The sequence below is a fragment of the Corvus moneduloides genome, chromosome 5 (assembly GCF_009650955.1).
Source record: "Corvus moneduloides isolate bCorMon1 chromosome 5, bCorMon1.pri, whole genome shotgun sequence".
Taxonomy (NCBI): domain Eukaryota; kingdom Metazoa; phylum Chordata; class Aves; order Passeriformes; family Corvidae; genus Corvus; species Corvus moneduloides.
In genome coordinates, this window is record NC_045480.1 from 2,549,002 (window position 1) to 2,576,516 (window position 27,515).

The window sequence follows — 27,515 nt, forward strand, 5'->3', positions numbered from 1 at the left end:
TCAGCTCGTCTTGCAAACACTGAAACAAACCTTCACGGCAGAGGCTGAGGTTGGGGAAGGGGTGCAGCTGCCTCCTGGAGGAAATTGTTGAGTTTTTCTGATGGATTAGTTACAGTTTGTCTATAATCTGTCTTCTCTCCCTACTTCATCCCCTTTCTCTAAATACTCCTTACATTTAACCTCTGCCTCCTCCTGAGGTGAATCCTGGCTATTTGTGGTGCCACTCTTCCCCTCCTTCCTAAAATCTGCCTTTTGTATTTCTTGCTCAGCCATGCAGGGAATTAAATTAAATTTGGGAAAACAGAATCCACACCTTGCACTGAACAACAAGCTGTAGTAAAATACTGATTTCCTGCAAATTGGTGGGAAGCATTAATTCCCCAATGTAATGTCTGCAAAATGTGGAGTTGTCTCTCTCAGGAGCCATCCAGGTGGGTGATCAGGATCATTTAGATTACCTGGAGATCACCACAGACTGCAGCATTTTGCCAGCAGGTTGTTGGCAATTTACAGTTCGCAGCTACATTTCTGTGGTGTGGTTGTAGACAAAAATATGGTGATAAATAACGTCTTTCTACACCCTGTAAGTATAACTCCCTTTTCTGGTGAAGCTTCACACGTTATTATCTTTATTGCTGGAGAGATGATATCACCATGATTCACCCCCCTGGATTCTTTCTACTTTCAGATCGTGGGTGAAGTGTTCAGGCTTTCTGCTCAAGTGGGCTCTGCTGCACTTGAGTTTGCAGTGGAGATCAGGGTGTCTTTGTGGTGTGCAGGAGGTGAAAGCACTGAGCACACACCTCTGTGATGCCTTCATTAGGGACTATTTGCCCTTTGTTCAGCTCTTCTTGCCCTGCAATTTGCAGAAAGCCTCACGTTGGCAGGTGAACGTGCTTTTCCAGCTAATTATGCTCAGCACTTTCACAGATGGAGAATGGACAGGTGTGAACTTTTCAACTTTGGTTATTTCTTCTCATGTGATAACATCCTGGAAAGAAAATGGAGTCTAAAAATATTTGGTTTTCAACTCCATACATCAAAAGTTTGAATGCTGAAGGCCGACAGCGAAGCTGTCAAAGCAAACGGCTCATCTTATCTTATCTTATCTTACTTTGTCACTTTAGCAATAGAAGAATCTGTGTCATTGGGCTTTATAAATAATTCTTTTGCAGCTTTCTGTACATCACATGCAAGTGCTGCTGCTTTTGCATGAAGTTCCCTTTGAAATGACATGCCTTCTTTTATTTGTTTTCTCTAATTTCTTACCCAAATTAAAACGGCTTCTTGCTCTTTGCTTCTGTTTTGTGCTGCTTCTCTGGGTGGTTTTATTCGTATTTTGGGATGGTTTTTCCAAATGGCTGAGCACAGGTGCACAGCAGCAACACCAAAGCCTTTGGAGACTGAGCACAGACTTGAGCAGAGGAGCTGTGGAGAGAAGCATCTGTCCCTGGTCCCCCAGTACTGAGGTGCTCGGTGACCAGTGGCCATTATTGATTGGGATTAGCCACCCTCTGTGCTGCAAATCCTTCAGCCTGGCCCTGAGCTACCTGTCTTACTGTGGGGTTTGGGTTTTCCCCTTACAAAATGATGTGTTACATGATTTAAAGCCCTCTCTGTGGACATGTGGCATAAGCCTGGAATCACTCTTGGATTTATCCTCTTTTTTTTGCATTTTCTCTGTGTCACTGCAGTGTAGAGCAGTCTTGCCTAATTGCTGCCTGCATTTGAACCAGCTGGAATAGCAAGTTCTCTCCACAGCAGAGTTTTGTGCTAAAGACTTCATTGACTCCATGGGAAGAGAGCCCAGTGCAGTGCCAGGCAGTGCAGGACAGGGCTGAAGAGCAAAGTTATTTGGCAATTTAGACAGAAACGCCAAACCCAAGCCAGTCTGCTTTCTCCACTCTTATCTTGTAAATGCTCTGAAAACTTCTGAACATCTGCAACTGAAGCAGATTTTTTTTGTTTGTTTGTTTGAATGTGTTGCAATACTTTACTGGTAAGTTTCTGTTCCGTGCGTGGAATTTCCACTCTGGGCCTGTGCTGAACTTTGGGCGAAGCTGCTTGATCCTACTCTGTCACTCTGATTCACTCCAATAAGTGATTTCTTCACCAACCCCTCACAGCAAGATACCAAGCACTGACCTCAGGGAGGGTGTGAGGATGCCGTGACCATCCCTGTGTCCCTGTAGTAGTCACAGGATGGAGTCAGGTGGGAAGTGCTGTTGCCACCCAAGAGTTCTGCCTGTTGGGAGCCAGTTCTGCTGACTCTAGGAAATGTCCCCAAAGCAGCACTTGCAGACTTTGGAGTTGTGGTTAGCATGAGGGTTTTCTGTTTTCCATCTAACAATCAGATTTCAATTCCAGAATGAGAAAGAAGCTTCAAGGGTAAAGTCGTAGGCCACGGTTTCTGCTGCCTGTGCTGAGCTGCTGCATTTTTGCCAGGACTCAGATCTCTCACAGAGTAATGGGGGAGGAAAAACAACCCCAAACCCTGGGCATGAAGATTGAAACCTTCTAATTGTCCCTTCTGTAGCTGAAATCTTACTTGCAAGTCTGGATAAGCAGTTATTTAATACAGACAGGGATAGTAAATGATTATTTTCAGTATTCAAATCCACACCCATTGCCAGTGGAGCTAAACCAAGTTGTAATTCTTCCTTCAGCTTGCTGGGGTAGGGAAAGACCTCTAAATTAGTGATAGATTGTCACAGACAGAAAACAGTGCAGCACTAAATATCTTGACTTTCCTCCCAGAAGGAAAACCCAGACAGGTGCTGGGTTCCCGATTCCTGAGTTCCATGTGGGCTGTGCTGTGGGACGGGCCCAGTCAGGTGCCCACCCTGCCTCAGTTCACTGAGCAGTGTTTCTCAGTGCGGCTTGAGTGCTCCAAGGAGGTCACCTGTCAGGAGAACATCAGCACCTGCAAATACCCTCTGATAACCAAAGATTGCTGGGAGATGGTTCTCCTTGGTGACAAAGTAATTCTCAAAATGACTGAGACCACTGAGCCGTTCCACCAGTGTGACTTTCAGGCTGGCTTTATGGCTGAAAAATGGTCTTGATTGCCTTAAATTGCTCAATTTAGTTCCAGCCACAACAATCCTGCCTTTCCTGCAGCCCTCTGCAATCTGGGTGACTTGTTAAAAAAAAGCCTCTGTGCTCTGCACATTGGAGCAGGGTGCTGCTCCTCTCCCTGGGGAAAAGGAGTCTGGAAGGAGAGTTGTGTATTCATGTGGTGAGGTTGAGATCCCAGCTAGCAGACTTAATTAACTCTGTGTGTCTTAATTTAAATTGAACCCAGACAGAGGCGGCTTTGTGGACTTGCTACAGCCAAGATGAAAATGCTGCAAGGCATAAATGGATGAGGATTTCAGGCATTAATCATTTCGGGCAAGAGAGGCCAAGCTAAGCAGTGGGAAAAGGGGATAAATTGGAGTTGGACTGAGGGTTGTTTGGGGCATGGGGTAGTGTAAATAAATAGCATTACCCATTTCTAATTTCAAATTCCTTTTATTTACCATCCAAGGAGGGTGTGCTTGGCTCTTGTTTTGCCTGACTGATGCTCTGAGTGCATCCACTTGAACCCTGCTCACCTCTGGGTGGACATAAGGGTGTTTTGTTGAGTGCTTTTACTTGGTTGCTGATCATGTGCAGAAAAAACACTTGTCCAGCTCTCAAACTTGTCCCTCCAAACCTGCCCATTGTCCTTGAACACAGCAAAGAGCTCAGAGGTGAAGAAGTTGCTTCTCTTGAGACTGCATTTTGGAGCAGAAAGTGACCCATCCATCCGATATTTACATCAAAAATGTCATTTCCTATGAAGTAACAGGAAACTCGTGAGGATGAAATAATGACAGGTACGGTTGGGTCATCTTGATCCTGCCGTGGTAAAAATGACAAGAGTGAGGATGTGAGGCAAATGTGTTTGCTTGGAGGACTGTTGGACTTTATTTCTGACAGTGGCTTTGTAAAAACATGCAGGGAGGGAGCCTGCCTGCCTTGGCACTCTGTGCGAGGGCTTTGTGGAGAGGCAGAGGCACAAAGCCTGTCCCAGCCTTGTGAGTGGGACTCAGGTCTTGCAGTCTGAGTTTTCTGTCACTTGGAGGGATGTCTGGGCTAAAACTTGCTGCTGTTGATGTGAGGGAGAGAGAAACTCGTGAGTGTAACTGCCCTAAATCATGGTGTGGTGAGCAAGAAACAGACTTGTCTAAGAAATGACAGCACTTTCCAAAGTGTCCAACACAACAGGGACCACTGGGCAGCGCTCTGGGCCTGGCGGGGATGTGGGTGAAGAAAAAGAGGCAAAAGGGAGGGATGTGCCAGAAGAGCCTCAGCAGCCCAGTCCTTTTCCAGGGAGTACTTTGGAGGGTTTAATTTTGAAAGACACTCATTTTCACATCCTCAAAATGACCTCTCTGACTTGTTGCAAAAAGTGTTGCCGAAAAATGGGACTTTGTGTGGATCGTTACGTTTTGCTTTGGTTTTTTAACAAACAGAAAGTAAGGACTCCCTCAAAGAAATAATCTGGTTTCGGCAGGTTGCTTTTATTACTTACCCCAAACTGATACAAACTGTGGGCTCTCTACTTCTGGCAGCAACATAAAACTCCAAAAGGTTAAATATCCCAACATCTGCATGGCTTTTCTCTGAGCTTTTAGCATTGTACATCTGAGCAGAGGTGTTGGAATCTCCACTACAGTGAACATCTGGTTAAATTATTTTACTTCCACAGCATCAGTAATGATAAATCCAACAGCTTTTGACAGTCTGAGTGCTCGAGCTTGTAAAATAAAACATGATAAAGAAAAGTTAATGAGTGCAACATAAATGAAATCATAATTTCCTCTCTTCTTTTGCATGGCAAGACTTGGAGATCAGAATCTCACATTTTTCTTTGTGTTAATCACTAATGAGAAAGAAAGCACAAAAGAAATAATGTTTTTAAAGTTTTTAAAATTATAATAATTGGGCATTTTAAAATGCCCTTTATTGCTTTGTGTAGCATTTAAGATCAGCATTCAAATCTTGCAGCTAAAAAAAATCTTGTATGAGTGTTTTCTGCTGTTTTTTTGGGGAAAATAATATAAAAATAATTTTTCACCCCCATTGAGTGATGGATATTGTGCATAAGTTCAAGAAGAATGTGTTTGTGCTGAAATCTCTTAAAATAAGCACTTTTTCTGAGTGCTGAAAGATCTGGAAAATGTGTAAATTTAGAACCGGTGATGTGGTCCCACGCTGTTCTTGTGAAATGGAGCTGCGTTAATTGGCGTAGTAGTTGAAATTATTTTAATGCTTAATCAGTAGGAAAACCTTTCTAGTACAGTTAAACTTTGACTAATATCCCAACTAGTGAATCAAAAGTCAATTTTGACTTGGTACCACTCATCCCGTGAGTTTGGTGTTCTCGGAGTGCCCCCAGTGAGTGTCTGATCCAGTCCAGGCACAGACAGGGTGTGGAAAGGGGAGGTGTGTGGTTTCTCACTTCTGCCAAAGGGCTTCAGCTGAGAATAAACTTTACATTCTGCTCTAAAGGTCTGCTGTCCTTTGTGTCTGCTGCACTTTTCTGTCCTAAATGTGGCCTGCTTTTTGTGGCTTCAGATTAATAAACCAGTTTCTTGTTCAGGTTCTAAAGTGGATTGCTACCAAATTAAATTTAAAATTAAAAAACACAGAAATTAAGACTAGTTATTACACTATAATTAATCCCACCACGGGGTCATGTTACTCAGGAATGGCCACACCTTCCCAGTGGCTGGTGTCACACATCTGCTGGATATTAATTACATGCTGTTAATAACATCTTCTGCTTTCAGGACGAACTGTTTTGCCTGGCATCTTCCCCCCCCCTTCTTTCTTTCACTCCTTTTGTTAGGTGCTGCATAAATAATAAATAAGGCAGCTGGCTGTGCCCAAGGGACTTTCTGTGAGTAACCACATGTGCAGCTCTCATTCTTTTTCATGGATGGGAATCCATTTGCTTCACCCAGAACTTAGAAATAAACAAGACAAGGACAACTAGATCAGGTTGGATGGGGCTTGGAAAAAACTGGTCTAGTGGAAGGTGGGAGTGGCAGTGAGGTTGGAGTAAGATGATCTTTAAGGTCCTTTCCAATCCAAAGCATTCTGTGATTCTGGGATAACTGAAATACCTGATGCTGGTTGTTGATTTTGGAGGGTTTTGTCTGTTCTGTACACAGTACAGAATTCTGCTCAATTTCTGTCCTTACAGAGAACATCAGCACTCCAGCACTTTTTCTAATGGTACTGGCAAGCATTTTTAAAAAGAACTCCGTAAATTTCAAGAAATTCAGACACCTGTGTGACTGATAACTATTGCCTGTTGTGCTGCCTCTCAGTATGTTCAAAATATTAAGGAAAAGCAGAGATCCCCTGAAGCCACCTCTCAGCTGGGCAGCTGAGCAACCCCACGTTTGTGTAAAGCAGGATATGTCTCACTGGTTGTGCTTTCTGACTCTCGAGATGGGAACTGGTGGGAATGCTGTGCAAGCTCTGGAAATCACAGAATGGGTGGGGTTGGAAGGAATCTTAAAGATCATCCAGTCTCACCTCCTGCCATGGGCAGGGACACCTTCTACTATCCCAGGGTGCTCCAAGCCCTGTCCAAGCTGGCCTTGGACACTTCCAGGGATCCAGGGGCTGCCACAGCTTCTCCGGGCACCCTGTGCCAGGGCCTCAGCACTTTCACAGGGATGAATTCCTTCCCAATATCCCATCTAACCCTGCCCTCTTTCAGTTTTAATGATGTCAGTGTCGTGGGGTTTCCCAGCTGGGCACAAACACAGGCTGCCCCAGCGCAGCACGTGGGGGATGCCAAACTGCTTTCACACATCATTAACTGAACATCTTGCATCACACCCAAGGCTCAGGGACAGATGGAGTGCAAGTTCCTATGGACTCACCCCCCATGGAGTCTCCCAGTGTTGTCACAGCCACGAGTGTGTGAGAAGTGATTGTTAAAAGCTGCTGAAACAATCAGTGCTTTATTAAAATGAAATAAAGAATTGCTGGCTGTGTGTGCAGCACCCTCCCTGCTTTTGGTGGAGCTATTCTGCTGTAACAACAAATTGATTCAGCAAATCATGGACCATGTGTTTATGTTGCTGTCAGCATGTTCAGGTTTATTTAGTACATATTAGTTGCTGCCAGGTTTGTGTACTGGTGACCTTTCCAGCTCTGCTGAATCACGTGCTGTGTCTGCATCACCATCTCTATCTGTTGTTGGCTGTAACTCCATGCACTGGAGAAAGCTTGGAGGAAGTGGTGCTTAAGGGGTCACATCAGATACTTCAAACAGGAGGAAAGCAAATGCTGAACAAGAAAGGCACATTTGATCCAGGACTGGAAAAAAAAGCTTTAGAAGCAAGCCTTCCTTAGATTTCTGCTTAACCTCTGGCTCAGGTGATCTTAATATAGATGAAATCTGAGAAGCCCTCAGGTGGAATAGTGTCATAGGTGGGGTTTTATACTTGAAGTGTTTGCAAGAAATAATTTTCTAAACTATTAATTTTGGAGTAATAACTGCCGGTGCTGGGTGTGCTCACTCATTGTGTTTGGAACTCCCCTTGATGCTGTATTTAAAATACAAATAAAGTTATTTTAGGCATCATTAAAATTATAGAAGCAACTGTGTCAGGTCTGAGTATCCCTCCTTGCTCTGTGTGGTGCAGGAAGGGGAACCCTTTTGATCATCTCAGTAATCAGACTCCAGGAATTCTCTGAAGCCCAACTCAGCAACCAGGCTCATCTTAATTCCATCTCCTGAAAACAGCTCAGTTATTTGAGAGCCACCTACACAGCTCTCAGATAGATTTATTTCTCATGATGTCTCGGTGGTTTAACCATAGTCCCATTCTGTGTCTTGGAATTAGTAAAACAAGAGTGTTTCCAACCTAATTCTGCATGTAAAAGAAGGGGGAGTGTCATTCCTCCATATGCTCCTTTCATAGCAGCTTTTTGGGTTCCCAAAAAAGGGGACCAGGTGCTCTGGAGAGAGCTCCCTCCAGAAAACATCCTGGCACCAGCCCTGCCAAATCTGTTGCAGTTTGGATCTGAAGTCAGCATCGAGCAGAACAGCACTGGGGATGCTCAAAGTATCAGTTATTTTACCCAAAAAGGGGATCCATGTGTGAGGCTCCTTCATTTTGATCCTGCCGTGACTGTGAATGTGTTGTGTGGTGTTTGTGCAGTGAGCTGAGGATTTCTCTTGGAGTGTTGAGGTCAGTCCCCAGTACTCTGGTGGGATCAAGGACTGATTTAGACCAGCAAATAAAGTGGCCAAATGTTCCTGAGCTTTGGGCAGGGAGGAAGTGGTTGCCTTTAAAAGCTCTTCTTCCTCAGCCCCTGAGTGAGCAGAAACCCTCATTTGCACAGCCTTTGAGCAAAACTCTTTCATATTTCCCTGCTGCAGAAATCACCTCTCTAAACAACCATTTGTCATACAACAGGCAGATATTTACATTTTGCAGGCAGACCCAAGATTTGCATTTCAAGGGGTTTTTCCCCTCATCCCTGAATGGTTAGTTCTGTCAGGCTAGAACCAGTGGATGAGGGGGGTGCCCCTGAATCCCACTTTTTCAAGGGATGTCTGCTGTGCAAAGCCTGAGGGTAACTGGGAAGAAAGTCTCTGCAGGCCAGTGTTGAGCAGATAAACAATGACAACCATTAGCACAATTTCTGTATCAGAGAAAGTCTCTCTTTTAATTGTGGAAAGCAAGAAATATTTATGAAAAGCATTCCTTCAAAGGATCAAGGAAATTTTTACTTCTGTCTTCACTTGAGTGTGTGTTTGCCTTGTTACTTCTGCTCTGTGGCTTTGGCAGTCGCCTGTGATTTTTTTTTCCCTTTTTCCATCTAAAAGGTCTTGTCTGAAGTGCATGTGTGTCCCCTTTTCATCTGCTGCTGCTTTAGGCAGCACTGAAGTTTCTCCAAGGGACTTTTTTACAGATGATTTAAAATTTGTCATTTATGCAATGTTGCAGAGGAAGAGGATGCTGAGGAGGTGCCAGAATTTCAGGTGTCTGGGAAAATTGGAGCAAAGAAGCAGAGGAAACTAGAAGAGAAACAAGCCAGGAAAGCACAGAGAGAGGTGAGTATTTCCTGCCACGTATTGAGCAGAGCCTGAACAGCTCAGCAGAGAACTGGGGATGAGACAGCCCAGAAAGACAAAGGCAGTGTCATCACGAAATGGTTGTTTTATTTTAAAATTGTAAATTCAGCTTTTGCTGGCCCAAGAGGGCTATGGAAAACAGTGTCTTATTTTCTTTCCATTCAGACTTGAGGGGAGGAAGGGAGTTAAACTCTTGAATAGTTAAACTCTTGAATGCTCTTTCTTGGATGTTTCCACTGCCTTCAGCTTAATGTCGGCACTGTCTCCCCTTAAATACACCCTGGTGGTGTTGTAACACCCTGGGCAGTTGTGAGGAGTGCTTCAGGTGCTCTCAGAGTGCAGAAATTTGGTTTGGTTTTATGTGCTTAGCCACATTTATTGTTTTTACAGATTGGAGGATATGAAAAGCATTTTGCTTTTGTTAATTTCAGTGAGGCTTTTCAGCCTTCTGAGCTGTGCTTGTGGAAGGCAGCAGTTTGTGCATTAGGTCCTTGGAATTGTTCTATATATTTTTTGCAGACTCTGTATTGTTCTGTATGAACATTTCTAAAGCTTGTGAAATCCCAAGTTGGGGATTTTAGTGTCACCTGAGGTTTAAATCCAGTGTAGTAGATGGAGCAGTTGGTAATAAACTTAATTATTGGTTAAATATAAACTTCCATTATGAACCTTTTCTCACTCAGTGCTTTCATGATTTTGTTGTTACTTTACATACACATTGTATTTCATTTTCCTTTTTTTGTTGTGGAAAATCTGAGAAAAGTTGGATGAATGAAGTTGGATAAGCATCAGTTGCTGGAGTGAGGAATCTGTTTCATTTTAAAACACGCTGATTTTTATTTTCCCATGTAGACAGATAAATTTCTTGGATGGGACTTCTTCTCTGAAACACTCAAAGCCAAATCCTCCACTGGAATATTTTCTGCTTGTCCTCTTAATATATTTTCAAATTTAAGTATCCCAAAGAGCCTGAAAAAAAAAATCTTTAAAAAATACACTAAACACCCTTCTTATTTTTCCCTCATTTCGCAGCAATCTCTTTGGCTTAAAAACAAAAATAAAATTATTTCAAGAGACCATTTCAGCTTTTTCTGTAAGAGATTCTGCCCAGGTTAGTGATACATTTGAATGCATTTATTTTTACAGTTTGTATTCCAAGTCCTCTTTTTTTCTTCCTTGGAATCCAGTCTAACTAAACTTCAAATGAGGAGAAATGGAATGCCATGACACAACATTGCTTAGTATCACTGTAGTAATAAGCTCATAAGCACATTCAAAGTTAAACTGTTACTGAGATACGGATAAGACAAGCGAGGAGGGTAATTTCTAAATTTACCACAATGTCAAGCGTGCTGAAGGGGAGGGGAAGTGAAATGAAAATGACTTTTTCTGATTATTCTTTTTGATGTTTCTTTCCGAGCAGGCATCTAAAAGGTGGTGAGAAACCCCCCCTGTGGTATCACAATATGAAATTTTAAAATGTGTGTATTAAAAAAGAGTAAGGCTTGGCTTGCATAATGTTTGTTTTAGGCTGAAGAAGCAGAGAGAGAAGAACGGAGAAAGCTCGAGTCAAAAAGAGAGGAGGAAAGGCGGAAAGAAGAGGAGAGAATTCGTCTGGAGGAGGAACGACAGGTGGGAATAATTGTATTTACATATGGAAATACTGAGCCAGGTTTGGTTTTGGGATTGCTTCTGGGGGACTTCTGTGACCAGGGACCTGCAGGGACCACAGGGTCTGTCCTGCTCCATCCACAGCCAGCATTTGGAGCTCAGGGCTTTGACCAGCCCAGCTCTTGAGTGTCTCCTAAGGATGGAGACGTCACAACTTCCCCTGTTCCCTTTGAGCTGCCAGCTGTAACCAGCAGGGCAGAAAGTGAAAGGCAGCAGCAACTGATTTTGCAAGTGTTGTGTGAAATTGTGTGATTTCATTCTAACTCTGTATATTTGCATGTGCTCCCCAATTAAAGATCCCTAAGCTATGCGTGTGTTAGCAGGAGTGACCCAGAAAAACAGGTACTGCTCAGCTGAAATGCTTTTGTTGAATAACTTTTCATTAGTGAGGGAGACAAACTTGAGTTCAGAGCTGCTTTTTGTACTCAGGCCATCAGTGCTGCTGGCTGAGAACTTCATGCTCTGGTGCTGCTTCAAGTTGTGTGGTGGCTTTTCTTCTGGAGGAAAGGACAGAGGTGTTCTGCACAGTCCTGAGATGAAAAATTGCAGCCCTCAGCTCTCACTGTGAATTTTTTTGGATTTTTTGGAAATTTATGTCTCTGCTTTGTAGAGATTTATTTTGATTTGTTCCAAGTGCAGGTTGTGTAAGTGGAGTGTGTTGCTGATGATATTTTTAAAAGGAAGAGAGAATTTTTCCTTTCCTCTGTCAAGGGCATGAAGGCAGGATAAAGAAATTTAAAATCAAATAATCTATACATTACACATACAGATTCTATCCATGAGATCTTTATGTGAATGTCCATTTAGCTCTGGGGTTGTCCCCCCAGTCCTTTCCCTTCTGAGCTCTCATTTCCTTTCCATCAGTAGAAGTCTTGAATTTCAGAAATTGAAAGGAGAGAATGTCAGTACTACAACGTCAGGATGTGTAGAATAGTCTGAGACTTCGTAAAGCAGCTTGACCAAACTTCCAGAGGACCAATAATTCCACAGCCTCCCTTCCAAGAGAGATGTACAAATGTATTTTTTTAATATTTTCCTAAAGTTCTGGGAATTTCATCCTCTCGAAACCCCGAATAATGGGCTGGCCTGCTCAGAAGGGGCTGTAGCACAGGACTGAGATTTTCTCCTGGGATTTTACCTGGGCTTTAGCAATTCAGCTGCATCATCAGGATCACTCAGGCATCGTTGAAAAGTTGAGTAGAAAATAAGGGTGAAATTCTAACCAGAGATCTCTTCACACAGAAATATTTATTTAGTTTTTTTTTTTTTTAATTTTGTTTCTGTTCAGTTGAGGGGCTGTGTAATTAATATTTGGTTGAATGAAGGAACTCTTATTTGTTTCTGTTTTAATTTACAGTATTCCTAGTAAAGACTGCACTACAGCACTTCTGTTTCACCAGGCTCAGGGAAAAAGAGGAATATAAACTAAGGCTCTGATTTTATTTATTTATTTATTTATAAATTTTGTGCCCAGCAATCCACAGAGTACTTCCTAGAACTTGGAAAATTGTTCAAATGCCTGAATCCAGCTTGATGGTTACTTTAGCCAGTACCTTCGTCAGCTACTGAAATTCTGTAAATTTTAAGCTGTTTTAGTTTGGTTTAATTATTTGTTTTCCCAGTATTTATCAGGACAGCAAGCCCACCCACCAGGCTACATCAGGAATATTATTCTGCCTCTCAGAGGAAAGTGCTTTCAATTATTTAATTTTTTTGCTTGTGTTTTAAGTTGATAATCCAGTAACTGCTGAACATGTGGAGCGTGGATCAAAGTAAATGTGTCTGACATCATTTAATGTCCATGTTCAAGTGTTTTCTTGTAATTTTAAATCTCTCTTCATCAGTCTTTAACAGGAAACAGATCAATTGAAGAGCTGTCCATGTTTAGGTTCCAGTTCCTGCAAAGGCAGCAGCAGCATGGGGAGTGTGGTAACAACAAACCTTCAGTGATTGAGCCTTGACAGGGGGATGGGAGGGGAAACAAATTGAGTGGATATTTGATTGCTGTGCCTGTAAGCAGAGCCTGTCCTTAGGCTCAGAACATCTTATCTTTCCAATCTTGTTATAGATTCAGGATGTGATGGAAAAGGACCAGCCTCTGTGAGCAGTGAGAGGATCATTGGGTTATGGAATACATAGGATAAAATGTCATTTATTTTCCTCTAGAGGAGGAATTCTTCATTGCCACGAGTGAGGAATTCTTCATTGCCACGAGTAATGTCTTGGCACCTTGTGGACTTCACACATGATGAAACCATCCCTCCATCTAAGTTAGGAGGTGGAAAGGCAGAATTCTGAAAGGTAGCTCAGGTAGTGACTGATAGTCAGGAGATGAAAACTGGGGGGAGCTGGTTTTTTTAGAGGCATTTTGGTCACTGACATTGCTGTAGTTTATGTAATCCCACAAGGCACAAAAAATTCAGTGTTTGTCACTGAAGTTTGCCTGAGAAATGTTACAGTTGTCAGATACCTCATTTTCCCCTTCCTTTCCCAGTACCTGAGAGTATTTCTGCAGGTACACTGACAGTGGCAACTCCCCAAACAAGCACAGCCAGCTTTGGTAGCTAAATTCCACTTTGAACCTTTTTTTTTTCAGTCTCTCTCCCAAGAAGTGCTACTAAAATTGTGCTGACAGGTGGGAGCTGTACCTTGAGGGAGTTCTGGGAGCTAAAATTTTGCCTAGTCTTGAGAAAAATACCCTCTGCTTCTATTTCAATGTATTTGTATGCACTTATAAATAAAATGTGGTTGCCCCTTGGCTTGAGTGTTGCAAACCAGATTATGTATTTTTAAATTCAAGTTTCCTTTCCAGTGTTCTGCTGACCTGATTGGCTACAGGCCTGAGGAGGCTCCTTTGTAATTGGCATTTGCTTCAGCTCTGCTTTACCCTGGGGATTTCCCTTTCACTCTTGGAGTTTTTTGGTGGTGAGCTGGGTTTACCAACCGACACCTTATCAATGAGAGTGAACTTCCTCTGATGTTGCAAAACAGAGTCCTCAGCCAAAACCTTGCAGATCGCTCACATTAAAGGCTCTTTTTCCTTTGCCTGTGCACAGAGATTTTGGTAAATTTGCATTTAAGTGCCTAAATAAAAATGGTCTGGATCTGCAGAGCTCTAGAAGTGGAGGGTCAGCAGGATCACAAGGAGCCTCTGCAAGGTTTGACCCTAAAGTTTTGCCTCTTTGATATTTGATCACATGAGCAGAGGCACCAAGTTTTAGTTGGTTTATGATGTGAACATCAAGATTTGTGTGTTTCTCAGCAGAGCTGTTCATTATCTGTTTGATATTTATATCCATTTTTCCTACATAAACAGTGCATTTCTAGGGGCTGATGGAGAACCACTTCTAATTTCAGTTGAAGCATCAGTTTTCAAGTGTGTATACTTCCCTCAAAATTAATTTCTCCTAAGGGAGTACAAGCTGAAAAGCTTGCAATAAACCTCATTCTCCTGTGATTTTGAAGGGATAAGGACACTTGCTCTGTCTAAGCAGTGAGGGGGACAGGAGTCCTACAGATCATCTGCTCTGTGCCACATTTTCACTGCAAAGTCACTTTTGGCTTCCTGCAGAACCTGCACTGACAATACAAAAGCTGGATGCTGTACAAGGAAGGTTTCTGTGGTCCTTGACCCTCAAAACAATCAGGATGCTCTTCTTCATCCTACAAATTAAGGAAACAGCCACAAATAAAGGAATGACAGGGAGCAGGTGGTGGCTGAGGAGTGTCCAGTGTTTGCTCTGCCTTCCTCACTACCAGTGAGACCTTTTCCACCCAAGCAGCATCCCAGAACTCCTGAGCACTTTTCAGTGATCCCAAAAATCAAGTTGTGCCTCCAGCTGTAAGCCATAGAGAATTTTTGGGATGCTGTGGGTTTCACTTGATAAAAGGTTGGGCTCTTGTGCAGCTGGCACAAGGAATGTGTTTGGCAATAATCCCTGGGACCAAGGTAAGAGGCAGACAGAGGGTAATGATCTGAAAGGAGCCTCACAGCAAATCCAAGTCCTCTGTGGGCAGGGGGGACTGGGTGAGAAAAAAACCAGAAGGAACAAAGGTTTGAGTGACTAATTTATTTATTTGTTCAATAAAAATGTGGTCAAAGTGGGGTGGTTTGTTCTTCACATGCAGTGGAATAAACTGATCAAAAAGAAATCTTTACACTGTTCAAGCCCCCAGTGTGGGTCACATGTAGATGGGTGAGGAGAGAGGCAAACCTGCTTCAAAAAAACCCACAGAATAAAAGCAGGCAGCTGAAGATGAGCATCTGCAGATACTAAATTTCCATCTGCTGGGATTTCCCCAGCACCCCACCCATGGCTACGGGGTGGCCCAGCCGCTCTCTGATCTGAGCCACGAGCTCAGAAGGCAGCTGAGTGCCACAGATGTGGGGTTTGAAATGTGGGTTTGAGCCCAGCACCCTCTGTGTGATGCACGGAATCCTGGCCTCAGCTCTGTGAGGAGACCCCGAGGGGCTGGGGGTGTTTCCGTGCCTGGGTTCTTTGTATGGACACACTGGGCTTTGTGGGAATGCTGCTGCCTGAGTTTCACCCTGCAGCTCCCATGCAGCTGCTGCATGAGCATGTGAGAGAAGAGGGTTAGAGAGATGGTGGAACAGAAAAAGCTGGGAATAAATATTCCCAGGAATCCTGACTCTGCCAGGGCTCCCCTGCTCAGCCTCCACATTGCCTCTCCGTGGGCACTTGTGCAAAATTGTCTCTCCTCTTGCTCTGAACCAAGCTACAGTTTGGATAAATCCTTTTTTCCTCCAGATTCAATCATAGGTGAATTTAGGTTGTAAAGCATGTGAGGCTCTGCATGAATTTTTAATTTTTAGATGAAAAAAGCAGCTGGAAATACTTAATGTCATGGAGGAAGCTACAACCACCAGGAAGCTTTGAGGGCTGACACACTTTAGCAACCAAAGCAGTGGCTCAGAGCACCTGGAAATGCTCTGCTGATCAAAATTTAGCATCTGGAAAACGAACTCCTGTTGGCAAAGGAGGGGCTGGTAGCTGAGTGCTTTGCCAGTCTTGTGACAGAGCTGCTTTTCTGCGTGTCTTGGGAGTGGAAGTGCTGATAGGAACGCACTGGGATGCCTCCAGAAAATGCAAGGTGCTGTTTGTCAGGTAGGGAAGGACCACAGGAAGGAGCCTTGCTCGTTTGTGGGACCTTCCAGAAGCAGGAAAATATATTTTAATTATTGTTGCTCTCAATTACAAATGGGACACTCTTCTGATCTTTTCTTGGTTTTTTGCAGAACCATCTAGAAATTATTTACCAGAGCAGTTTTGAGGCTTTTTGATTGGTTTTTTTTTTTCCCCTCATTTCAAATCCTGCTGAATTACAACCTCTCTAATAGACAGGGGGAAGAACATTATTTTTGTCTTTCCAGGGTCAAGATTAAATTTAATGCACTTACAAGAGAAGAACAATTTGCTGTTGCTTCCAAATGAAATATGGTTATGTTGCTCTTGGCATCTGAAGTGCATATAAGGAAAAAAATCTGCTGTTGGATTAATTGTTGTGGTGATGAATGACCCAAAAAATGATCTTGTTTTGTCTCAAGAGCTTCCTCAGACCTGTAGATTTTTCATGAGATAGCAGTTTAAAGAAATGGATTTGGCTTTGCAGATGCACTAAGATCCGTTCAGTCCTGTTTTTCTCATTCTTGGATGTTGGCAGGATTCTTCCTCCTGACTTTCTGGGAATTTGATGGGAAAAAAAAAAAGAGACCAAATACTCTTAGTGTTTTATCAAAGGGCAGCTCTCCCATCCCCATCTCTGGTACCTTGCTGGTTTTGGCCTTACGTGGCATCTTTTATAATATGGATATTTTTCTCGGTACTGAATGACCTGTTCCTGTCTCTTCCTGTTTTAATGGAACAAATATTTACACCCCAGCTATTTAAGGAAGCAATTACCATATTACCATCACAGATGTAGCATGGCAAGCATTTAGAAATCAATATCATTGTTCTTTAAAAGATCAATTCCCCTGCTAATGATAGAGGAGTGTCCTGGGCTTGTCACTGAAATTTGAAGAACTCCTCTGTTTGTTTTAATCAGCCTCTGGAATGTGATGGAGGCAGAGGCCAGATCCTTTTGGAATTTCTTTGTACCAGGTGCTGCACAAACATAAATTTCTCTGTGGAAGAAACTGTCCTGTAAGGAAACATTTTTGTTCTGTGTGAGCCATGGAATCTTTCAGATTGGAAAAGGCCTCCGAGATCATCAAGTCCAACCTTCAAAGTTAATTCAACCTCCTCTTGGAGAAGAGCAAAACAAATTTTAAATTAAAATAATGGAAAGCTGCAAATTTAGGTGTTCCTGGTAAAAAACTGTTGTTATTTGAAACATTTTCGAAGTAATCTGTCATGTTCCCAAACCTTTAATCACCATTTTGCTTTGTGAAGGTGTGAATTCTACAGAACCAGGCATCACCATGCTGGGCTTGGAATTTTCTGGGTCAGCTTTATGGCAGGCTTTAAGGCTTTAAGATTTATTTCAGGGGTAGGCAATGAAGGTTTTTTTTATTGCAGATAACTAAAAGCAAAGCCTGAAGCTTTTGTTTAACAATCAAATGTGTAAAAAACCCTTGTGTTAATATAATCATGCCTTGCCTCCTGTGCCTAAAACACTTTATACAGTGCTTTCCATTCCATGGAGGCACGGCTTGCTGGAGGAAAGTTTTCATAAGAAAAGAGATTTTCCTTGAAAATTTTGATTTTACTTGAAACTTTTGCAGGCCAGCTTTTCCTCTCCACTGTGTAACTCCACTGTACTTGTGAGCACTCCCAATGTCCTGTAGTGGCAGAGCAGAATTGGGGCCAGGAACCAAAAGTGTGGATGTTGCATCAAAGTGCAGGGAGGGGCAGGGATTTCCTGTCAGAAGCAGCAGATTCATGCAAATGAAGCAGGCAGGTTGCTATTTAAGAGTGGTTTTCTGCCCTCTGTCAGCTCTGGTAAGAAGCAGCCTTGGTGTGGGAACCAGCACTGGGTGTGAGATGGTCACTGCCTCGGGGGTGGCTTGTGATACTCGTGCCATCAAGGGAGAGCTTGGACTCATTTTAAAAACTTTTTATGTGCTGGCTGCAGATAAAGAAGATGCTGCTTCACTTAAAACCTTACTTGGGAAAGAGCAAACTGACCACTTGTCATCTTTCCTGTCCAGGAAGAGGAAAAAAGGAAGGCAAAGGAAGAAGAGGAGAAGAGAGAGTATGAAGAGTACCTGAAGCTGAAGGAGAGTTTTGTAGTTGAAGAGGAAGGGGTTGAAGAATCAATGACAGAGGAACAGGTATGTGAGGCTGGTTCTGCAGTTCCCCTTCTCTTTGTTAGACTTGCTGCGTTCTGTCTCGTGTAAAATGAACTCAAGAGCAGGAGTCAGGCAAAGGTTTTTCCTTGTGAAAGCTAAATTGTGTCCATGGCACAGGTTAACATGCAATATTTCCTGGGGAATGCTGCGGTTCCTCATACCAGTCTCCTATGGGTTATTTTAGAGTTCTGAGGGAAATGTCTCTTGCTGGAAATGAGTTCTGTCCTCCCTGTGTCTAAGAGCTCAAATAAAACTCATTCTGGAATTCAGATAAATCTCACCATCAGCAGCTCTGCCTTACCCACAGAGCCTGAGCCAGCAAAGCTGAATTTGGAGTTTGAAAGTGCCCTCAGACCTTGGGGGCAATTTCTCGAGTTTGGGTTTATTTTCTACACCAAGAGAGCTGCTGTGAAATCAAATTAAAAACCAAGCTCTTGTCTCAAAAGGCTTCTGATGAGGGAATTCTCAGGACAAACCCACACTGCTGCTCCTGTGGCTGCCTGCGGAGCTGCTGCGGATGGAGGTTGAAATGTGATACTTGATATAATATCACAGCAAACCTGAAAAAGGTTTCCTGTCGTGGGAGGCAGAGTTCTTGTTTTGTCTGCTCAAAACCTGTTAGACACAATTTATTTGCTATCACATCCTGAAATTGCTCTTGGGTTGTAGCTGCCAATTTGAGCTGTCCAGTGCATTTCTGGGGAAGGATTTATTTCAGGGCCATGTGTGCATTTGCTCCTCTGCTAGAGAGACTCTGGAATTAAATGGATTTGCTTTAGTGTGACTGAGAGTGGCTTTGAGCACAGCAGATTGTGCCTAGTGTCAAGCAGCATTGACTCATTACAGACTCTCACTGTAGACCCCTTGCCATCAAGAAAAATTCCTCCACCACACCAGGATTAACACGAAGAGAAGTTGTATCTGGTGATGGGGAATTCCTTAAGATGCAGTGAACAGCAAAATGCACACTTTTATTGACAGTTCCTTCAAAAATCTGTGCCTGTCCTGTTAGGAGATGAGATTATCTCTGAATTTTGATGTGTTCCACTTCAAACACCCATTAAAGCTGGGATGTGTTGATTGTCCATGTTCCTACAGCTGCCTGTCTAAGAGAAATTAATCTTTCTGGATGTCAGAACAGAGAAGGGTGTTCCTCACCTAGAAGAGCTTGGCAGGCAGTTGATGATGCCTGGATCTCAACCTGAGATAACTTCGGTAGGGGTGGGGAGTTAGAACTTGAACTGCAGGTGATTTAAAAGTCATACTCAGAAATTATAACAGGTACAGAGTTATTTGGAGACAGCAGAAACGAGAAAGAAATTAAGTAGCCACCTTGGCCTCGTGGTTCCTGAAGTACTGAAGCATTTCAGGATCCTGTTCAAAAAGCTGACTCTGCCTTGTGTTGTCGGAGCTGCTGTGCCAAAATGCTGTGCTGAAAATCCACCTCCTGAGTCCAGAGCTAAGCAGTTAATTAATTAAGGCTGATTGACTTCCAGGGTTGCAGAGTAAGCTGATCTCCTGTTAACTTCAATGCACATTGTTTGCATTGCCTCTGCAGTGGAGCTGCTGCCGTTAATGCGCTGCATTCCAGGTGCATCCCTTTGAAATGCTTGAGCCTCCCCAGCTGTTGTGCAGCTGTGCTGCACTTGGCCATCTGCAGGAGCTGTGTCCTGAGTTACTCTGGGTTTACCTCTGCACAGAATGTCCTTGGTGTGTGACTTAACCATGCTCAAACTCACTCAGGTGTGGTTATTTTGGGGAAGAATAAAAAATTTTATAACCTTTCAGAAAATGCTTAAATTGTACCTGAGCCACATTCTGTCTGAGAAAATACCTGTCAGAAATCCCTCGTTAAGATTAAATCTGGATTATTTTTCTTCACAGTTCAACATCTCAGTGTGTGTAGTTAAAATTTAGGAATTATGCAATCTAAACACTTTTATAGTATTCATACTCAGCAAGTTTTTGATGCATTTAATGCTCATGAATTTGAAATAACAATTGTTTTCCTTGCTGTCTCCAGTCTCGCAGCTTTCTTATGGAATTCCTGGAATATGTTAAGGTAAGGTGCCATTGGTTTTTCTCCTTAGATTATGTCAAATCCCTTTTGTCAAAGAGGGACATCTTTACTTCCTCTTTCATTTACTTAAATATTCAACGAGTAACAAGAGTGATACCTTCACTAAGTGTTATTTACGGAACCAGCACGAGCACATCCAGCATTGCTAAAATTGTTTCATTCCAGCTGGGTCTTGGCTTTTGGAGCAGGATGTGGCTCTTGCCCTGTGTTATAAAGACAGCCTGGTGGATCTCCCTCAGAGTTTATGGAAGCAATGTTTGCTGTGGATTGAGATTTGGGACGTTCAGGTTTTTTTGTTTGTGAACATCAGCCATGGTTTTAAAAACCTGTCTCTCCATGTGAGCTCAGCAGTAAGGAGAGTTGCTGTACCAGGAGGGTGTTTCTGGGCCTCCAACACTGGCATTGGAAAGCTCAATCCCGACTTTTCCTGTGATTCCTTCACTTTTTTCTATCTCTGCAGCTTGCATAATGGTCGGCAGGGCAGTTTAAGAAGCAGCTCACTTGTTTTAAACAGGGTGTGTCAGTCTCCCTTTCATCCCATTGTGTAGTTGGGTATTTAAAACCTGAGGTGTGTCCATGAGGATTTAAAACCGGAGGTGTCCACCTCCGATCGGTGAGGACAAACGCTCTCCACTCTTGCTATAGATAGCAAAGGTCAGATGCATTTTTCTCCTCTCACTCTAACAGTGTCATGCCAATCTTTTTTTCCTAATGAATCCCTTTCTTCCCTTACTGGAATCTGAACTCTCAGGATGTGTGACGTGTGTGGAAGGCTTCTCTAGCAAGCAAATCACTTGGATACTTAGTGAGCCCCTAATCATTTTGTATTCCCAAATCTCATGCTTTGGGCCGGTTTTGCATGTCCATTATCCCAGCAAAACCCTGGACTTAGAGCTGATTTATCTCCTGGACTCACAGATTGACCTCATGGATAACTCTCCTTAGGGAGTCCTTTGGAGTGATTGCCAGGCAGTTCTGGACAAGAGCTCAGTGCAGAGCCCCTCCAAAGCTCTGCGGGGCTGCTCTCTGCCTCTGTTCTACCTCTGTAGGTAAAAAAGGAGATTCCAGTGTCCCTTGGGATCTTCCACAAACACTGAGAGTTTTCCAAGGGATGACACGGCCGGGGCAGACTCTGCCCATTGCCCCGGGGGTTGTGGTGGATGGACCAGGTTAGTCACAAACTCCCAGTTCAGTGTTGCAGCACTAAGTTTTATATCAGTCACTCCATCTTGACGTCAGAGAAATTAAACTTGGGCTGAAAACTGAAGTCTGAATATTCGACACCTGATTTCCTCTGCAGAGCTGAGCTGCAGAACTGGGGCATTGCTTTCTTTTACGAGTTTTAAGTATTTTTCTTTAATCTTGAAAGTGTGCTTAACATATAGATTACATATTGCCCTCATCTTCTGTTCTGTTCACAGAAACCATTGACAGGAAGCAGCGCTGAGCTGCTCATAGCTGTCTGAAAAAATGTATAAATTAATTGGCATTTTTTAAAAAATAAAACTGAATTTAGCTCTTCTGTTGAATAATTTCTTATGCTGGTATCATTGACTGGAGATAGCTCAACCCCATGCTTCATTCTTAAATGTTGGAGTTAAAATGCAGCCTCTTGCTCTGTTTCACCCCTTGCTGAGGACAGCAGCAGCATCATCCCTCAAATGAAATGAATTCAGGAAAATGTGGATATGTTTTTGTTGCTGAAGGAAAGTTAAACCTGGCTCTAGAACATGATGCATGTGGAGAAGTGTTTCATTCCCTTGGGACCTCACATTGTCCTTGTATTCCAGAGCCTGCGTGTGGGGTGCATCCTAATCCCACCCCACCCCCTCGGGCTCTCATTCCCAGCAGGATCTGTCTTGGAAAGTTTCCACTAAACGTGGTCATTGAGGGGGAATATCTTTAAGTGAAGGTTTAAGTCCTGTTTATCTTGTTCATGTGGCTTTGCACCAACACCCCCCCAGTCCCTTTAAAAGAAGATGTGACGAATGTTGGCAGTTCCCAGCTCTGAGAACTGAATTCCATGGACTGGTTCCAGTTCCATGTGTTCAGTCCATGGTATTCAGTTCTCTAGCTTGGCTGCATCGAACTTCACAACTGCTAAATCTGTGTGTGGCTTTTTTTTTTTCTGTCTGATTTTATTAATGAAAGAGATTAATCTATTTCAGCCTCTCTTTATTTCTTCAGTGGCCTCCCAGTGTATTCTCAAGACCAGAAACAAAGGACTTTATTGTTTGAAGTATTTAATTTGTTAATGGAGATGCAGCTCCTGTGGCTGTACATACATGGATTTTAGGAATGTAGTCCTGAATATCAACTGAGCTTTCCAACAGTTTTATCTTTTCCAAGCTCCTTACAAACACCGCATCCTTTTGCACCTAAACAGTTGAGTTCCTAAAACTTTGGCAGAGAAGAAAACAGGAACCAAGTAGCTCAGACAAGCAGTGCAGGTGTTTTCTCTGGAGCTACAGAGAAGCACAAAACCAGATGTGAGCAGTGGTGGCTGCACCCTGACTGAGAAAAGCTGCAGGAAGAATCTGTCAAAAGCAAAGTGACAATTTGCAGTTCCAACAGTGACAATTTTAATAAGGTGTTGGCTTGCTTAGGAAGATTATTATGGCATTAATACACACGACATCAGTAAAACAGACTAAAGCACTTAATGCTGCCAGTCTTGCCTGGGTTTTATGTAAGTGCTGATGCACACCAGTGAGCGTTTTAAAAGGTGCTTTGGAACATCCCTCGAAGAAAAAAGGGGCCTTGATGAAACACACTGGAAATTAAAGGTAGCAGCTGAGGAACTCAGGAGGTGGGGGAGCAGAGCCATGGCTGTTCCTTGTGCTCATCCTGATGGAAGGAAAAGTCCAGGATCAACGCTGGCAAATGTGTTTGAGTCTTGCCCTAAGTGGGTCAGAGCACTCAGTCTTTCCACACAGCTCGCTGCTTTAGGTAACTTGAGAGCTTTTTTCATCAGAGGAAAGTGCTTACTAGGAAAAGTTAGTTACAGGGACAGGTTCTGCTTTGTCTGGTTAATGCATTTTTTATTTGAATGGAAAAAAAAAAAAAAATCCCAACCTTCTCATTCATCAGCTTAACTCTTGTTTGTTTCCACAGAAAACAAAGGTTGTCCAGCTGGAGGACTTGGCTTCACATATGGGTTTAAGGACACAGGTAAGCACTGACTTTTGGGGTGGAAGCACTAATTTTTGCTGGGTCCCTGCCTCCCTCTTAAACCAGAACTCCATTTAAGTGTGCATTGGGTTACTTAAAGGAATTTATCTGGTTAAAATCTAAATTATAATTTCCTTCTGCAGTCATATAACGACAAGAAAAAGAGAGGTAGAACTGTAGAAACCAGTCTTAAGGTCCAGTGGACCTGCATGCTTGGAGTAACTGTAGAGTAAACCCAGCCATAAATTCAACAAGTTGTTGCTTTGGGTTGGTAGGAGAGGTTTGCTTCTGAAAGGAGCAGGAAAAGACATTAAAAAAATGTGGAATTATTGAGCAAGGACCTTGGAGAAGGATCTCAGTGTGCTTCATGGAACTTCATGGCACTGCACAGCCTTTCCATGGGAAGATTCCTGTAACCCCTTGCTCCTTGAAACAGCCAAGTAATGGAAATAAAAGTCTCATTTAAGGAATAGGGGAATTTAATTTGAACATTCCAAAACGCAAAAACAATTCATCCCTCTAAGACCAAAGGGCTTACTGCATCTCTCCATGTACTGAATTCCTTAACCCTGAGGGATTTAAATGTAAACCCCTCTGTAGTTTATCTGAATATGTGAAATGTTTTTTGCTTCCCTTTTGATCAGCCTGTTATTCCTCTTTCTCTTCTGCACAGGATGCAATTAACAGAATCCAGGACCTGATGTCAGATGGCACCCTGACAGGTGACAGCCAAAGCACAAAGGGGATCTTTCTGTAGCTGGTGAAGAGGTGGTGGTGCAGAAAATGCCTGTTGCAGAGAGAGACTTCCAGTGTCATTCCTGTTTTAAGGATCTAGTAGGACTTGATAGCTAGATGTTTCTATTTTATTTGTTTACCCGTCTGCTGAAGGCCTCTTGGGGTTGCTGAGCAGCAAATGGTGCCCTCTGAACTCTGAATTTGAGAGGATCACTGGGATGATTCGGGGTGGCTTCCAAGCCTGGTGGCTGAAGCCAGGGCTGGGGTATGGCACGTGGGAGAGACAAAACATCCCAGAGCACTGCAGGATGCTGGAGTCAGTGAAGTGTTTTTCCCAGCCACGTATCCACCCAGTCCAAGTTGGAATGGCAGCAGAGACTGAGCATGAACAAGGCTGGTTTATTGCTGGGCAGCCTTGTTCTTTGCAAGGGTGAAGTAGGGAAAGGTGCCAGCACAAACATTTACTGACCTGATCCTGTGCTCGTGGCTGGGGAACAACTGTCTCAGCAGGTACATGTGGATGCCCTTTTAAATGCCCTAAAAGTGCTTGGAATAAGGAGAAGGATGTGTGCTGTCCTGGCTGGCTGTGGCCCAAAGCCAGGGAGGCTCTGCCTTGGTGTAGTACATAAAAACAGAGTTCTGTTCTCAGTCAGGTTGGAGCAACTGAAATATGGGAAGGGAGCTGCATTCCCTGTCACAGGGGAAGCTGGAAAGGCTGAGCTGGGCCCCACAAGGACTCTCAGTGCCCTCGTGGCCCCTCCTGCTCTGCCTTTCTCCACCAACTGCCTGAGCTGAGAACATGAGCACCAAAAAAGCAGGGCTATGAGGATGGGGAAGGGTCTGGAGAGGAATCCTTATGAGGAGCAGCTGAGGGCACTTGGCTTGTTCAGCCTGGAGGAGACAGAGCTCAGACCTCACCATGGTCTGCAGCTCCTCCTGAGGGGCAGTGCAGGGGCAGCTCCGATCTCTGGGACAGTGACAGGACCTAGGAAATGGCTGGAGCTGAGTCAGGGGAGGTTTAGGTCGGATATCAGGGAAAGGTTCTTCCCCCAGAGGGTGCTGGGCACTGCCCAGGCTCCCCAGGGAATGGGCACAGCCCTGAGGCTGCCAGAGCTCCAGGAGCATTTGGCCAGCGTTCCCAGGCACAGGGTGGGATCGTTGGGGTGGCTGGGCAGGGCCCCGGTGGGTTCCTTCCAGCTCAGGACATTCTGTGATTCCATGAAAACGAGGCACCTGTGGAGCTCCCAGCCAGCTGTGCCCAGTGCTCAGAACGTGTTCCTTCGAACAGAATGAGCATTCCCAGGGCCCTGGGCTGCTGGCACAGCCCTGCTCCAGCACCCGGCCGTGGCGAGGAGATAAAAGCCAGCCTGGCCTAGATAGGAAGTGCTGCCTCAGCAGCTGGAACGTCCCTTCCCAAAGCAGTGACTGATGCCTGTGGGGAGCCCAAGTGCTGACTGCAGGGTCCTGTCTTTGCCCTGCAGGTGTGATTGATGACAGGGGAAAGTTCATCTACATCACTGCAGAGGAGATGGCAGCCGTGGCCCAGTACATCAAGCAGCGAGGCCGAGTCTCCATCGCAGAACTGGCCCAGGCCAGCAACTCCCTCATCAACCTCCAGCCTGACAGCAGAGCTGTGGCTCCAACCGTGGCCTGAGAAAAAACACTGCAGGAGTTCAACCTCTTAATGAATAAACCACGTAATTAAAAGCAAACAAGAATCTCCCCGGTCCGTTCGTGGTGCCTGAAGGTAGGATGCTCTTGGGAAGCATCAGCTGCAAACTCAGAAGTTTTGCTTTTCCTTCTGTTAGAACTGGTGTTAAATGGGAGAGTTGATTGTACACGAGACTGGCCAGGAACTCAAACACTGATGCACCTGTAACCCTTGGAGATCAGTAATTTATCCCTTGGCTATAAACAAACCTTTTGTCCTTTGCACATTCTGATGTCTGTATCAAATAGATTGGGGGTTGATTGCATTCAGGATTCTCCAGGCTTGCTCTGCACTGTGGAGCTGTTTAACTTCATGATGGACACAGCCATAGGTATGTAGGTTTTGGCTGCTGTACCCACACTGGAAGGAAAGAGTAAAAAGAAAATATTCTAAGTTTGTCTTTGTTCTTGCTGAAATATATCCCAAAACTCTGGAAAGAATGGTTGCTCTGTTGTGAAAACTTCCAGGGGCTAATTCAGGAAACCTTTGCTATATAAGTATGTTTTCCTTGGTTTATATAATATAAAAAGTTGGCTTGCAGACAAGCTGCATCATTTCCCTGTAGCCAAGAGACAGAAGCCCCTCCAGGGAAGGGCTAACTCGGCTCATTTATTGTGCAGGCCAGTTCTGCTGATACCAACCAGATCCTGGTGATTCATCCTTTGAAGTCAGAGCCAGCTCAGAGTGTCTGAAGGTCTCAGACACCCCCACCCTGTGGCCTCTGTGTTCTGCAGGTTTGGGGGTTTTAAAATAAAAGCTTCAGACACTCTGAGTCATGCAACTAATGTTCCAAGTTAATGATTATTAATGTATTAATTGTATGGGTCACTGTATTTCCTGCGTAAGAATATTTATTTTTTAGATCATTCCTTCTCCTTTCTGAAATCAGCAGAATCTATGTGGATAAATTGAGGAGGACAAGAGGCTTTGTCTTTGCCAAAGTTCGAGTTAACTTGAGCAGACTAAAAGCCACGTTAGCAGTGGGATGAGACAGCAATAAAACAATGGAAGGAAGCACTTCCTTTTAATCTCTGCACTGCTGCTGGATGTGAGAGTGCAGGAGAGTGGAGTTCCACCAGCACCACGTGTTGGTGTGAAAGATCAGCACATTCTTAGTGCTGTACAACCACAGCCAGCAAAGAGTTATTTAACATTTGAGGCTTGTAAAGTCTCTTACTTATGGATTTCATATTAAATTTTAAAAAACATTTGGTTTTGCCATTATTTTTTTGTTCTGTCTTAAACTACTCTTGTAATAAAATCAACAATATTGAAAGAATTGCAGAGGTTTGTGTTAGAAATGGGCAGGGACACACCTGGGGTAAGACATGACTGTGTAGCTCTGCCAGCAGCTGCTCTGCTCTCTTAATCCTCTCCCACCATTTCCATTCCTGTTCTTTTCACCCAGCTGCATCCTCTCAGCACTTAGGAAAACTCCTTTTTCTCTCACTTTGGGGTCTTTGCTGCATGTGAGTTGTGAGGCTGGGGACTTCCATGAGCCAGGGGAAAATAATGCAGGTAACAAAAAACATGAGGGGGCTTCTAACTCTGCTGAAAACTCCTGTGGAACAAACTCTGCTCTGCCTTGAAGGAATTCTTCCACTTCTCTGTGTTTCCTGAGTGGCTCTAGGAGGTGAGGACAGATGGCTGTTGGTGCTCTGACCCTGTGCCTTGGGGAGCAGCCACCACTCTTCCAGCTGCA

At 43.8% G+C, this 27,515-nt stretch overlaps 1 protein-coding gene across 1 annotated transcript in view; it reads left to right on the top strand.

Moving 5' to 3' along the window:
* The window catches only part of DDRGK1 (DDRGK domain containing 1), a 34,255-nt gene extending 7,163 nt beyond the window's left edge, over positions 1 to 27,092 (top strand). Inside the window, exons 3-9 of the mRNA XM_032109278.1 lie at positions 9,006 to 9,112; positions 10,664 to 10,765; positions 17,976 to 18,098; positions 20,140 to 20,178; positions 23,311 to 23,367; positions 24,041 to 24,089; positions 25,584 to 27,092. Coding sequence (XP_031965169.1) covers positions 9,006 to 9,112; positions 10,664 to 10,765; positions 17,976 to 18,098; positions 20,140 to 20,178; positions 23,311 to 23,367; positions 24,041 to 24,089; positions 25,584 to 25,756 — 650 coding nt within the window. The 3' untranslated portion in view covers positions 25,757 to 27,092. The remainder of the gene's footprint in view (positions 1 to 9,005; positions 9,113 to 10,663; positions 10,766 to 17,975; positions 18,099 to 20,139; positions 20,179 to 23,310; positions 23,368 to 24,040; positions 24,090 to 25,583) is intronic.
* The last annotated feature ends 423 nt before the right edge of the window (positions 27,093 to 27,515 follow it).